Raw genomic sequence first — 15,962 nt, 5'->3', positions numbered from 1 at the left:
TTTTTCCAGGCTAGAATACTATTTCTACAGCAGTGGGACCTGAATGCTTTCAGAGTCCCCCAAAATGACTAGACATCCTCACTAGGGGGGACCCACATGCCCATGCTTCCCTCCAGCAGCACTCACAGTGCCCTTTAAGATGACCCCTGAGCACTCCATCTTCCTGCCACACTGCATCCCACAGTCCCATCACTCCAGCCCAGGGAACCCTAGTTACCTCATTTTCCCTCCTCTAGGTCAAAGCAGTTGCTTCTTAAGGTTCTTTCAGGAACTTCATCATGTTTGACTTTCAGTGTTTTCCACCAGATCCCCCTGGAACGCTCTGTCTCTATTAGAGTCACTTCCTTTATGTGAGGCTGTAATTTTCCTCGCCTTCTGAAGGACAGAAAAAAAGAGTAGTCTCCAAAACTCTTGAAATATCCATTTGTTCTTTTTGAGGTACAGACAATATGTTCCTAAGTTCCAAACCAAGTCATGACTGATGGAGTTGTTGTAAAACAGGAGTATTTTTGTACAGTTTTTCCTCTTCTCCACACATCCATCAATACATGTGTTGTATACGCTGACAACATGCCCAGAAAAACTGATTTCTGAAGGTTTTATCTAGAACTTAACTAGCAAAGTCATAGAAGAAACTCTGGACTTTCCAAATATGCTAATTACATGGTAAGATGGAACAGTGCAGTGATTTAGCAATGAAAGCACTGGACTGAATTGCCTGCAATAAATCCTAGCGGGGACCTTAGGAGTGCTCTGTAATCTCTGGGCCTCTATTTACTCATAGGTAAAATGGAGATGGTAATAGCGTGTGCCATAGAAGGTTGATTTGTGGATTAAATTGAAACCACATGTAAAATGCTTAACATAGCATTCAAATTACTTTAGTTAGTACTGTACTATTATTTTGATTGATAATGTCCAGTTTCCATTCTTGATTTGATTGTTTCAACTCTCTTCTGCTGGAAAACTTCCTGAAAAATATTACCTATATATACCACCTCTGGGGCTTCTCAGGTAGTACTAGTGGTAAAGAACCTGCCTGCCAAGGCAGGAGACATAGGAGATGAAGGTTCGATTCCTGGGTCAGGAATATCCCCTAGAGGAGGAAAGGGCAACCCACTCCAGTATCCTTGCCTGGAGAATCCCATGGACAGAGGAGCCTGGCAAGTGACAGTCCACAGGGTCACAAAGAATTGGACACTACTGGATCGACTACTGGAACAAAGCTAGTGGAGGTGATGGAATTCCAGTGGAGCTATTTCAAATCCTAAAAGATGATGCTGTGAAAGTGCTGCACTCAATATGCCAGCAAATTTGGAAAACTCAGCAGTGGCCACAGAACTGGAAAAGGTCAGTTTTCATTCCAATCCCAAAGAATGGCAATGCCAAAGAATGCTCAAACTACCACACAATTACACTCATCTCACACGCTAGTAAAGTAATGCTCAAAATTCTCCAAGCCAGGCTTCAGCAATACATGAACCATGAACTTCCTGATGTTCAAGCTGGTTTTAGAAAAGGCAGAGGAGCCAGAGACCAAATTGCCAACATCCGCTGGATCATGGAAAAAGCAAAAGAGTTCCAGAAAAACATCTATTTCTGCTTTATTGACTATGCCAAAGCCTTTGACTGTGTGGATCACAATAAACTGTAGGAAATTTTGAAAGAGATGGGAATACCAGACCACCTGACCTGCCTCTTGAGAAATCTGTATGCAGGTCAGGAAGCAACAGTTAGAACTTGACATGGAATGACAGACTGGTTCCAAATAGGAAAAGGAGTACGTCAAGGCTGTATATTGTCAGCCTGCTTATTTAACTTATATGCAGAGTACATCATGAGAAACGCTGGACTGGAAGAAACACAAGCTGGAATCAAGATTGCCTGGAGAAATATCAATAACCTCAGATATGCAGATGATACCACTCTTATGGCAGAAAGTGAAGAACTAAAGAGCCTCTTGATGAAGGTGAAAGAGGAGAGTAAAAAAGTTGGCTTAAAACTCAACATTCAGAAAACAAAGGTCATGGCATCTGGTCCCATCACTTCATGGGAAATAGATGGGGAAACAGTGGAAACAGTGTCAGACTTTATTTTGGGGGGCTCCAAAATCACTGCAGATGGTGACTGCAGCCATGAAATTAAAAGACTCTTACTCTTACTCCTTGGAAGAAAAGTTATGATCAACCTAGATAGCATATTCAAAAGCAGAGACATTACTTTGCCAACAAAGGTCCATCTAGTCAAGGCTATGGTTTTTCCAGTGGTCATGTATGGATGTGAGAGTTGTGAGAGACTGTAAAGAAAGCTGAGCGCCGAAGAATTGATGCTTTTGAACTGTGGTGTTGGAGAAGACTCCTGAGAGTCCCTTGGACTGCAAGGAGATCCAACCAGTCCATTCTGAAGGAGATCAGCCCTGGGATTTCTTTGGAAGGAATGATGCTAAAGCTGAAACTCCAGTACTTTGGCCACCGCATGCGCAGAGTTGACTCATTGGAAAAGACTCTGACGCTGGGAGGGATTGGGGGCAGGAGGAGAAGGGGACAACAGAGGATGAGATGGCTGGATGGCATCACTGACTCGATGGACATGAGTCTGAGTGAACTCCAGGAGTTGGTGATGGACAGGGAGGCCTGGAGTGCTGCGATTCATGGGGTTGCAAAGAGTCGGACACGACTGAGCGACTGAACTAATCTGAACTGAACTGGAGCGACTTAGCATGCACACACGCATATTATCTCTACTTCTTTGCAGTCCATTACCCTCTAAACCCAACTCTACTTTACCTTCTGATTCTCTTGTCATGTTGAGATTTCTTTTGCTAAGTTCTTTTAGGACTTCATGTTGACCAGTCCAACAGGTACTTGTTAATGGTTTGTTTTTGAGCTCTCATAGACTTTGAATAAAGTTGACGCTCCTTCTTGAAATGTTCCTGAGTCTACTACTATTCTCTGTCTACTCTTTAGCAATGTATCCTGAGAAACCTACCCCTATCCTTCTCCCTAACCTTTAAATAATAGATTAACTCAGATCTCATGTTTGGGATATCTGGTCTCCTTACTCAACATTGTAACCCAAAGCAACCTACCTCATTTCTGTACCTTCAAATCCCACCTCTATGTCCAGGATAGCTGTGGGGAACTCTGGTCAGGACTCCCCATGAAAAGTCTCTAAAATAACATGAATGCGAAATGTCTATGTGCTATGATACAGACTCAAGTAAAGTGAACTTTTAAAATTGCTAGCATAGAATTTCAAATTCTGGAACCTACTCTTTAGGCATATATGATGTGGCTTCCTGATTTGCAGAATTATTGTCATATAATAACATAAATTGTTTTTGACAAGGACTTTCGAAGAGAAGGAAGCTTGATTTGCTCAGGACTTCTCATAGTATAGTACTCTCCTCATGTGGGGTGCTGAGTATTACCAGTATTTTGAGTGAATCTTAGTGAGAAATGAAAAAGGAAACTTATTCAGATGTATAATTTGGTGGATAACACTCTTGCTAATTAATAAAGCATTGATGATTTTTATTTCTTCAGTCCTTGAATTCATCCTTGATTTCTTTGATCTAAGCTTAAGACCTTTAGCATCATGAGCTGGATGGTAAAACTGATCGAATAGCTTATATGGGAGAAAAAGAAACAAGGAGAATACAGCAGATTAGGTTAAGGCTAAGCCTAATACCAGGTGATAAAAGAATCAAAGTCTTATTTTGCATAGTCCGTTAATGAGAAAAAAAGAATTTATGCTTCATTCAAAAGGAGGTAGATGAGAGACTAACTCTTCCTTATTGTCCTAGGATAGTTGGAGAGGTCAAGTTTAGCAGAAAGATGGGATGCTGAGAATGTGAACATGGAGACAGAAAACAGAAGCTACGTCTTCAAAAATGACAGTGCGTGAAGCTGCTGATTACTTAGGTCACAGGACCGCGGCCAGAAACCTCAATGCCCACAAAATATCTTGAAGTTAGAGGTACTTGATTTTAAACATGAGACTTCTGAGAAGCCGTGGAAGAGCTGAGATACAGAAAATGATAAAACATGACAAAGTCTCAAAGGTTTAATTCCTTGAGGTTTTTAAAGTCCAGTGAGTCTCAGATTCTTCTGCTGCTTGCCATTGAATATTTTCCACATTATCTTTTACCACACCAAATAGCCTCAGCCAAGGTCATCCAGTAGAAGCATGGTGAGAAGTGTTTGTGACCCCAAGCTACACAGTATATCAGTAAAAATGACATTCTTCTATGACAAATATTTCCCAAAGCTGTGATACCAGTTAGAATCAATTTGTCTGGTTCTGGTGAGGTGAAGTGGACTTTACTGAACTTGAAGGGAGGGAGATTCTCTAGATCAAATGCTTATCCAAAGATCTCTTATGGATGCTGAGCACAGAAACATAATGAAGGTGCGGTTACTTCCAGAGATCTTTGCACAAAATAAAGTGGAATTGCCTTTTACTCTTCATCACTGGGTGTCAATGGAAGAAGCCAAGTTAAGAATAAAGGAACTAAGGAATTCTAACCCTGGTAACTATGTGATACTTATACTTCTGCCAAGAGTAAGGATGTTTTCCAACAACTCTGGCTAGGAGTTCTCAGGAATTCATAAGCCATCACAACTATGTTACATGTAAGATTTCAGAATCCCAAGTATGCAAATTATTTAGGAGTGATTATAAAGTTTGACAGTAAAGATTTCCAGTGGAAGAAGTTTACATACCAGGACCCAGATATCATGTTATTTCTGTCCAAATGGACCTGAGGCTTTGTGGTGATCAAAGGAATACATCCCCCCTTTTTTTTTTCTTGCACAATTTCACTCTGTGCCTACCATCTTGATAATCCATACAGGCATGAATTGGTGAGACCTGGATATTAGTTCATACTGAGCTGTTGAATTTTTTAAAATTTCTTTTTGGTTGTGCTGGGCTTCCTTGTTGCTGTGCGTGGGCTTTCTCTAGCTGTGGCGCTCGGGCTTCTCAGTGCAGTAGCTTCTCTCGTTGTGTAGTATGGGCTCCCGGGTGTGCAGGCCTCAGTACTTGTGGCACGTGGGCTCAGTTGCCCCTTGGCATATGGGATTTTCCCAGGCCAGGAATCGAACCTGTGTGCCCTGCATTGGCAGGCAGGTTCTCAACCACTGGACCACTAGGGAAGCTCTGAGCTCTTGAATTTTTGAAAATGTAAGAATGAGGAAAACTTAAAACACAACATTTTAAAAGGAGAAGTCATGTAATGCTCCATCCCACCCCCAATAATATAGGAAATTATATGAAGAAAGAAGAGCTTAGGAATTTTTTTCTTTTACACATTCAAAGATGGAGACACAAACATATATATTTATTCCCTGCCTTACATTTTTTATAAAATCTCTCTGTGCAAGGGTGTTTAGGGTTAGAAAACTCAGAAAAATATTTTCAAGCTTCTAAAAAAAAAAAACTGTATTTTTTGATATTTCACTGCAGTGTCTCAAAATGTATTTTTGGATTTCCTTTTTCTCAAATGTAGAGGCCAATATTTTGGATTGTGTTGGAAATAGCTTCCTGTGTTGGCTCACTCTATTCGTTAAGTCCTAAGGTCCTTTAGGGCAAAGATAATATCTTGGTTTTGTGGATGAGAGAACTTTGGGGCTTGTAAATGCCTGTACAAAAATCCTTCATTCTTCCCGGAGATTGAGTCCCTGAAATGTACCAATGTCAGCAGAATCAAAGATAAGATCAGAAAAATCAGGGAGCTTGGGGAAATATATTCTGAAACATATTATTATTTTAGACATAAACATTTCCAGAAAACGTCTATGTGTAAAAACACATATGCTTCTTCTGGTGAGATTTCTTCAGAATCATCTTCTCTGAGTTGATTCAGGAAATATACATATGAAATTGTGATCTCCTAGGAAAGAGTCTCCCACAATTATCCATTATGTGTGCTATATTTCTTTTTTATATATTAATCTTTTTATTGGAATATATTAATAATTGGTTTACAGTCTTGTGTTAGTTTTTGCTGTGCAACATCGTGAATCAGCCATATGTGTACATATATATCCCCTCCCTACCACCCAACTCCCATCCCATTTTCTACACTTCTTAGTAAAAATATTCACCTAGATTTTATTGGATTTAAGTTGAATGTGTTTTGTAATTATGTCTCCACTTATCTCATTTTCTCAAGACTTAGGAAATGTTTCTGTATCTTGGCTTTTCACATACTGTGATGGAGCTTATGATTACTCTTCGCAACTGACATTCTATAAACGTATCAGGGGATGGGTTGTATACAATCTTCATCTCCATCACCTCCCCCCAAAGCCCACAACCAGATTTGTACAAAGAATAAGGCTTACTTAACTCTTGATAAATTAGCCTGTGTAAGGGTTTTAAAGTGAAAAATACATCAGCCAAAGTGTTACATAGATTTTAAAATTGTATGGACACAGTTTGATCTCTTATTTTCCAGCTGCAGATGCCAACATGGTGATTAATTCAAGGTAACCGTACTCACATTTTAATAAATTATAAAATGTCTGATTCACTTCTCCCTTCTTCCTACCTGTCTTTATTATGAAAGTGACAATCTGTGGCAAATCTGGGTTTCATTGAATTTTGGTGTAGGTCACCAGAAGAAAATAATGTGGAGGAACGTTTATCAGGGGTCAGTGTTCATCCAAGCACAGACACAAGGATATATTCTGTCTTGTAAAAAAGTGGTGTGGGTGGGTATACCCAATGATGCAGGAACTTCTTGTTCACATCAAAATTAGTCAGCCTACAGGAATGTAAAAATGTATTTGAAGAAATATGTTAATGTTGCTCTTCAAGAAATGGTACTGTGGTACTTTTATCAAAAAAGTTTCCTTGTCTGACTTGTTTCAGTATAATTTTGAAAAGGTGTTACATTGAAGAGGAAGTAGGAGTAAAAATAGAATAGGTTTATATATTCCACCCCCAACAATGGATTAACTTTTCGGCTTTATTATGGTAGCGTTGATGTTCGATGAGCCAGAGGAGAGTTCTGTTCATGAGGCTGGGAATCTGATCTGTCTTCATTTTCATTGTGCCTCTGGCCCTCATATCATAGTAAACGCTCAAGTATATTTGGTGAATTAACGAGTTAGTGAGCTCTACTCTCCACCTAAGTCAGTTGTTCACCATGTATGTTTTAACACATCTGGACTCTGACCTGGACTTCATCCCACTGGCATTGGACACCTGCCTTGAACCCACTCAATGAGGTCTTACCAAACCACTGACCTCTTAATAGCCTCCTCCCTTGGAGTTTAATCCTGTCCACCATATACCTTCTCCTAAACTGGGTTGGCCAAGAAGCTCATTCAGGGTTTTTGTAACACCTTACAGAAAAACCCAAAAGAACTATTTAGCCAATCCAATAAATAGATTATTTATAATTGAGATTCTCACATGATTTTGAATCTCAGTTCTACTCTTTATCTGTGCCTCTAATGCCTCACCAACAAAATCTGAACTCACTGGGTGTAGGGCATAACATCTAGGTTTAGAGACGTGTGCAAAACTTGATATTCACCTTAGTAACCAGTGCCAGAGTGAGCACAGTTCTCCTGCCTTGTTTTGTATTTTCATTAAGAGCCTGCCCTAGCTTGTCTCAGGGCCAGGCCTTTTCAGAGTTATAAACAGCAGAAAGACAGATGGACATCAGAGGGAAGTATTTTAGTTCACTGTAAGAAAAAGAATTCAAATGGGGTTAGCAAATTACTAAAACCCCTCGGATATGGACTTTATGGCCATCTGTTGGGGGGCAGTAAAAGAAAGTCTCATATAAAAAAATGTATGTATACCATAACTGCGGCAACTGCAGTGGGTACTGCTATTTTGTTAACTTTTCTTATTCCATAGCTGTTTTATGTCTCCAGGTATGCAATCCAGAGAGCTAAAAATTAATTGGTTAATAACAATCAAAGCAGTTCATATTTGGGCAACATACATCTTAGCAGGAAAAAATACATTTTTTTAATACCAGGAGTTTTTATGGGTGAATTATCCGAACTGTAATCAATGTTTGTTATGTGTGTCTCAACACAGGACCTTTTTATTATGTTTAGGCGATGACTCTGGACATAAGCTCTTTCCTCTTGCCTAGTTATAGAATGTGTTGCTTTGAGAAGGCAGTGTTGTGCAGCTGTGAATAAATTTTTAATTTTCATCCCCTGGAACCTTTGTGTCATCCTTGGGAAATGCCCAGCTATATTCCTAAAAAGTTGAATCAATAGTTATCTTTTGAGAATGAAATTTATTTTAAATGCCATTTAAGGGAATGCTCTACTGAATTATGTTATGGGACAAATAATTGCTTGCTCATTTTATATTTTTATATTGGAGTATAGCCGATTAACAACGTTGTGCAGTTCAGGTGGACAGCAAAGAGACTCAGCCATACATATACACGTATCCATTCTCCCCCAAGCTCCTCTCCCATTCAGGGTGCCACATAACTTGAGCAGAGTTCCCTTTGCTATACAGTAAGTAGGTCCTTGTTGGTTATCCATTTTAAATACAGCATTGTGTATCTGTCCACCCCAAACTCCCTAACTGTCCCTCCCCCTATCCTTTCCCCACCCTGGCAACCGTAAGTTCATTCTCTATGTCTGTGAGTCTGTTTCTATTTTCTAAATAAGTTCATTTGTATCATGCCTTTAAGATATTTGTTTTGCTTTCCCTATAGTTATCCCTGTAAGTTATCTGTAAGACTATAGTGACGCTGCACTGTCACCTCCTCAACTTTAATGACATGTGTGCTGCTGCTGCTGCTAAGTCGCTTCAGTCATGTCCGACTCTGCAACCCCATAGACAGCAGCCCACTAGGCTCCTCTGTCCCTGGGATTCTCCAGGCAAGAATACTGGAGTGGGTTGCCATTTCCTTCTCCAATGCATGAAAGTGAAGAGTGAAAGTGAAGTCACTCAGTCATGCCCCACTCTTAGCAACCCCATGGACTACAGACTACCAGGCTCCTCCGTCCATGGGATTTTCCAGGCAAGAGTACTGGAGTGGTTGCCATTGCCTTCTCCGAATGACATGTGTAGACATTCTCAAATTTAAAGAGAAACCTGCGAGGACCATATCTGTAACACACATTTCTGAACTGCTAGCATCTCTGTTAATTAGCCCTGATCTTTAACTTTGGAAAGTAATCAAGAGAGATTATTTGTGCCTCTGTTATCACAAGAGAATCATGGATGAAATTCCGTTCAAAATAAGAGTAAAATCAGGAGAGAACACTGGATTGAGAGTTTTAATCAGCAGGCTGGAGTTCTGCTTTTCTCACATATTGATTTTGGTAAATTGCTTGGCTTCCTTGGACCTCAGTATTCTCTTTGGGAAGATGACATTAAAAATATCTGCCCTTCATACTTAGAGTTTATCAGGATTACTTGGAAAATAAATATGTGAGGGCATTTATTTTGTAAGCACAAAGTAAGTTTCACCACAAATCTAATCAAGTATGTGGTGTATTCGAAATTTCTCCCAGGCAAGATTGCAGGATAAATCCTATTCACTGAAACTCTGTCATCTTCTCTTGAAAGTACTGGCAGCAAAGATGAGTCATTAAGAGAAATGTTGTTATTATTACAAAGATCATAAGAGAAATAAGAATAGTGTTGACAGTACACATAATTAATATTCACACTTAGGGGAGCTTAGAACGACTCAGAATATGGGTCCCGATGTGAGCTGCCTGTCGGCAATGTTTGGTGTCTGTTCCCTCTCTATTTTCTCATCCTGGAAGTCATCCCTGGTGGATCATTCGGTAGAGAGTCTGCCTGTAATACAGGAGACCAAGGTTCGATCCCTGGGTCAGGAAAATCCTCTGGAGGAGGACATGCCAACCCACTCCAGTATTCTTGCCTGGAGAATCCCATGGACAGAGGAGCCTGGTGGGCTACATAGTCCACGGGGTCACACGAGCTGGACACGACTTGGCAACTAAACCTACCTACCAAAGTATTTCTAGACTCTTGTTCCTTGAGCTCTTGGCTGGCATTCTACTCAAGGATCCTGACTTTGATCTGACGTCTCGCTCTGTAATTCTGATTTAATTGCTCTGCCTTCAAAATATGCCATATTCTCAAAAGTCTGAATCCATAACTAGTTTATTAACCTGATGAATGATAAACATTGACCAAATTCCTGTTATTGAGCTGAATTGAATGTGGTATAAATGGCTGGCCTTGACTTTGGAGCTGAATTGAGTGTGGTATAAATGGGCGACCTTGACTTTGACGTCACTGTGTCCTAATGACCTACTATATAGTTAGAACCTTCAGAACTTTTCTTCAGAGGTGAGAAGTGGAGAGGTCACAGTTTTGTCTAGCAGACTGTTTTATAGACTTAGAATTTAGATTAAGAATCATGAGTCACCATCTTTTAAAAATAGAAGACTATCTCACAAATTTCCAGCTTTCTGACTTCTCTTAAATATCAGATCATGTAGTGGCACTGGGTCCTTCATGGCAAAAACAGCAACGACTAAGCAGCAGCTGGTTTCTTAAGGAGGGCAGTCTGTGTTCATTGTACCAGGGTCCCCACCTGTACCACGTCATTTATTTATGTCATCTGTGTGGCCCCTGTAGGACCTCAGTTTGTGACCCTTGAAACATTCACGGAAATAACCTAATTAAATCCATTCTCCTAACCAGTTAGTCATGGATGAAATCATGAACAGATGGCTTAAGGTGAACATATGTTGTTGATCTGTTTCTCTTAGTTCATTAACTGTTTTGCCAGCATTTTAAACAGTCTAATTATATGTCACAAACTACAACTGGAGCAGCAGTTTACAAGGGGATAATCTAGGGTTTGGCTGAACTTTCATTTTTAAATTTCAAATGAGAGCTGCTTTGAGGTTTGATCTGCAGTTCAAAGTAGAATTTTACCAGTTTAGTATTATAATATAGGTGAGTCTTAGGCATGTTCCAAATGCCGTACTTGACACACTGTTGTGATGTCATAGGAGAAATGTCATAGGAAATGACATCATAGGAAATGACATCATAGGAAATGACATCTTGTGATATCATAGGAAAGCACCACTGATGTGAGGTTTTTACAACATACAGTTACACAGAATAAAGCACCTGCCGTTAAATGTCACCATGAGTGATATATTAGAGGCAAAGACCTTAGAGACATGATGTTAGTAGCACTGTGAAGTTTCCAGAGTTCTCTGAAGGCTTCACAAACTCTTTCCCTCATTCTCCAGGCCCAAGAGAAGGAAAGTTGCTATGGATAAACCTAAGATGAGGAAAAAATGGAGACATATTAATAGAAGGAGGTCATCTTAGCACAAGAGTATAAATGATACTGTTTGGGAACTAGCCTTTTCTCTTTGGGGAGGGTTCTTTATTGGGCGGGGCTGTATAGTTGCCTTGCAACGTTGTGTTAGTTTCTGCTACACCACCAAGTACATCAGCTATACCTATACATATATCCCCTATCTTTTGGAACCCCCTCCCTCTCCCCTGCCCTACCTTTCCAGGTCACCATAGAGCACCGAGCTGAGCCTCCTGTGCCATACAGCTGCTTCCCACTAGCTATATGTTTTACACATGGCAGTGCAAGTACATCAACCCACATCTCCCAGTTCTTCCTCACTCCCTCTTCCCCATTTCCACATGACTGTTCACCACATCTGCATCTCTGTTCCTGCCCTACAAATAGATTCATCTGTACCATTTTTCTAGATTCCACATACATGCATTAATATACAATATTTGTTTCTCTTTTTATCTTTTCAATTTCTAGAGTTCCCTTTTCCTCAGATCAGAGGGTTAATATCTGGAGGCCTGGGATTAAGTTGTGGGTGTACATAAAGGCGGCCCATGTTTGGTATACTTCAGTGAAGGCTGTCAATCAGAAGCATAAAATTTAACTATATGATTCCACATGGCCTAGAATAGGTCACTAGGCTAGAAGGTCCTCATATAGAGGTGTAAGGTTAAAGTATTCCAATGCCTGTGCAAACAGAGGACCTTGCAAGTGTGGCTATGGCCGTGGTGGGTGACTGGTCAAAGAACTGGGGACCTTGGGTTCAAAGACAGATAATACCTTGACATTACTAATAGAAGCCTTCTCATATATCTGGCTTTGAGCCTAGTCATCAACCCACTGTCCAATTCATCATCCACTGGGCCATATAGACAGTGGTTCAGGGCCTTAGAGAGAGTCAACAGAGCAAATGTCAAGAGAGCATTCCATTTGAGAAGTAGACAGCCATCTCCTATACAACGAGTGATTCACGTTCTCTCTTGGGACACCTAACCTGGTGAGCTACTGAATCAATAACATACCATGTATGAAAATGATCAAAATCATCATGGATAAGCATGGCGATGAAGATCCCAAAGTTTAGTCTAGCATTTCTCACTTGGCTGGAGTCAGAATGAATGTAGTATAATTAGAAAAGGATGGATAAAAATAACAGCGACGATAGTCCCAGGGAAATGACGAATGCGTAGGGTGAGGGACGTTACTTTTTCTTCTTGATGAATTCACAGACAAAGTACATGGTAAGATGGCACTCGGTATCATTCCACCTGCCTGAGCTCAGCATCTCCACACAGTCCTCGTGGCCATAGGGGTCGCTGGGCTCACCCTCCTTCCAGTTGCTGTAGTTCTGCAGGGGAGTGTTATCTGTGAACACATACTGACCCTCCCTCTCAAGGTCGTTCACCCCGATGAACACCCGGAAGAAGCCACTCTTGGAGACGTAGTCAGCCAGCAGCGTGTTGGCAGCTTCGTCCTTGGGCATGGCTAGCATTCCACCCCGGATGCGGCAGTGGGTCAGGGATTCCCTGTAGTTCTTCTCCTCCTGCACGATGTAGTAGAATTTCTCTTCGGTTTCCCTAATCCCTGCTATGACTTTGCAGTGAGGAAAAGAAGAACGTGATTATCTGTCTCAAACAGAGAAAAGCTAAGTATATAATATTGCTAGACTTAAGTAAATTTATTCAAGATTTAACAATTCTTTTGCCTATCATGAGGTAGGCACTGCTTCAGTGTTTTGTCCACCTTTGTTTTTTTTTTTTTAATTTTATTTTATTTTTAAACTTTACATAATTGTATTAGTTTTGCCAAATATCAAAATGAATCCGCCACCGGTATACATGTGTTCCCCATCCTGAACCCTCCTCCCTCCTCCCTCTCCATACCATCCCTCTGGGTCGTCCCAGTGCTCTAGCCCCAAGCATCCAGTATCGTGCATCAAACCTGGACTGGCATCTCGTTTCATACATGATATTTTACGTGTTTCAATGCCGTGTAGCTGTCTGATGGAGAACCAATTCCTGTCACTGGCCCTACCCTGTCTTTCCTCCTTTACTTCCCACACAACATGAAGCAGAGAGCTGTTTGGACAAAGATGTGTTATATGAACTGTCACCCAGCTCATCTCAGATAATCTTTCCCCCCTAATGTATGCTTTTTCCACCCTTATAGTTCCATGAGCACACCCTTCCCTCTTTCCCTTCCATGCCTTTCATGCCTGGAAAGTCTTCTTGGTGCTTTATCTGGCAAATTCCTACCCATCCTTCAGATTTCAGTCAAAATGCTTTCTCCTATAAGAGCCTTTCCAATGCCCCTGGACAGAGACAGCTGCTGTTGCGCTTTCTCCCCTGTGTTCCCACTGACCCCTTCACTTCATAGCACTTGACACATTTTAGCCTAATTGTGTATCTGTTAAGCTTGTGAACATCTTAAGGCCCAAGACCATGTCCTTGTCACTCTGTAGTCTCAGTGCCTGCTACAGTGCAGGATAGTGGTAAAGGCTTATTGGACTGATACAGAAATAATATAGAATTTCATCCACTTCTGGCCAGGTTCCCAGACTGTGAATATATGCATCAACTGAGATGGTCTATACTTCACTCCTGGACTTCAAGGAGATCAAATCAGTCAATCCTAAAGGAAATCAATCCTGAATATTCATTGGAAGGACTGATGCTGAAGCTGAAGCTCTAATACTTTGAACACCTGATGTGAAGAGCTGACTCATTGGAAAAGACCCTGATAATGGGAAAGATTGAAGGCAAGAGGAGAAGGGGGCCATAGAGAATGAGATGGTTGGATGACATCAGTGAATCCACGAACATGAGTTTGAGCAAGCTGCAGGAGACAGTGAAGGACAGGGAAGACTGGTGTGCTGCAGTCCATGGGGTCTCAAGGAACTGGACAGGACTTAGCAAACTGAACAACAACACATAATTCACTTCAGGTACATAAAATAGATTGAGCTTCTGAGTAAGATTCAGGAGAGAATTAGGAAGTCAGTATCATCCCAAGATCATGATATGCTATATATGTTTTGGGCTTTGTGGTCCAAGCACACACAACACATATATATGTATATATACCCTTAAGGGCCTATAAGTTAAAATTTACAAATAAAACTATGAGAACTCAAATGTTAAGAACTATAGCACTATGTTAAACCTCTGGAGTTTGGTTTAGTCATTGGGGTCAAAGTCAGGTCAGAGGCAGCATCTGTACAGGTTATAACCAGAGTTATAACTGAGGGTTAATTAATATCAAACATTTCCTATGCCTCTAGTATTACAAGATGAGGATGGACACAAGGTAGCATTTGTGTGCCTCTACTAATGTAAGTAAATACTCCTGGATTATAATATTTCTGTACCATTGTATGGAAAACCCCAAATGAACTTTTTGGCCAACCCAATAAATAAAAGTACAACAAAGTGAAAATAGTTGTAACAGCAACTAGAACAGCTCCCTGATTCATACTGTCTCAGGAGCGAGCACATAAGCCCCACTTTAAGGGTTTTACTGCTAACCATCCTGGGGAAATACGAGAGAAAACAAAAAGGGTAACGTGAACTAGCACAGTTTAGAGAAATGCAGGATGTTCTCACTGACTTGTACTGAGGGCAGAGGAGTCAGTGAAACTTGTATTCAAATCCTTCCTCCACTGCTCATTAGCGTGTATCTATGGGCAAGGTAATCTCTCTAAACTTCAGTCTAATCATAAAAATTAGTATTATTGCAAGTAATCAACAAAGCAACTACTGTTTTCATTACTATTTTTATTTTCTAAGATGCTGGTTGTTGGGCTCTTGTCTCTTTTTTTCTTAAGGCCCAGGTACTCAAACTCTGCCTTTTCTCCCTTCCCCTCTGTCACTAAAATCCCCTTTTCTACCTATCGGAATGGACATATGTATGTCCACAGGACCTGAAGTATACTAGAGTAAGTGGATAATCAGGATTCTAAGAGAGCTATAAACTGGAGACAGTATCTCAATAATCCTTTGCCCAAACTAAGTTAGTTTCTGCTAGGGATATTGGAATTGCAGTGGTTTGTTTGTTTTTGTTTCTTTAAGAAAAAGATTGTTTTATTTTTAAATTTGTATTTATTTATTTATTTAGGTCATGTGACATTCAAGATCTTGGTTCCTCAGCCAGAGAAAGAAACCATGCCCCCTGCAGTGGAAGTGAAGAGCCCTAACCACTAGACAGCCAGGAAAATCCCAGAGTTGCCATGATGAAAGAGATAGATCCATGGATAAATACCACAAAGCAAATGAGAATAGACTCACCATTCTTAACAAACTTCATTGAAGTCTTAAGGCGAGCCACACTGATGTCTAGCTGTCCAACAACTTTTCGGTATCTTCCACAATCACAGACAGTACCTTTTAAATGACAAAGCTGTCAATTCATGTTGATGCCCATGAAGAATGGATAAGAAAGGCAATTGCTCTCTTCCCAATATTTACTGTCTTTTTCTAGTCTAGCTATGTCTTTCTGTGAATGGTGATGCTTTTTGTCTTTTATTAAAGATAAGGTTTCCAATATACAGGAATTCTGAATATATCTTTTACAATAATTTGAAGGAGTTAAAAGAGAGTTCTAAACCAGTTTTTTAAAAAGAACAGTAAATGTGACAAACCACTGCTCACATATTGGGAATCAT

At 40.4% G+C, this 15,962-nt stretch overlaps 1 protein-coding gene across 5 annotated transcripts in view; it reads right to left on the bottom strand.

The window, feature by feature from the left end:
• Positions 1-8,249: 8,249 nt before the first annotated feature.
• Positions 8,250-15,962, bottom strand: part of COLEC10 (collectin subfamily member 10) — a 134,445-nt gene continuing 126,732 nt past the window's right edge. For all 5 annotated transcript variants that reach the window (XM_005897256.2, XM_070382201.1, XM_070382202.1 and 2 more), the window contains 2 exons: positions 15,586-15,681; positions 8,250-12,895 (listed from right to left, as the gene is read on the bottom strand). In XM_005897256.2, coding sequence (XP_005897318.2) covers positions 12,504-12,895; positions 15,586-15,681 — 488 coding nt within the window. In that variant the 3' untranslated portion in view covers positions 8,250-12,503. The remainder of the gene's footprint in view (positions 12,896-15,585; positions 15,682-15,962) is intronic.

Source organism: Bos mutus, chromosome 14, assembly GCF_027580195.1.
Source record: "Bos mutus isolate GX-2022 chromosome 14, NWIPB_WYAK_1.1, whole genome shotgun sequence".
In the NCBI taxonomy this organism is placed as follows: Eukaryota; Metazoa; Chordata; class Mammalia; order Artiodactyla; family Bovidae; genus Bos; species Bos mutus.
This window is presented reverse-complemented; position numbering and strand designations above follow the sequence as displayed.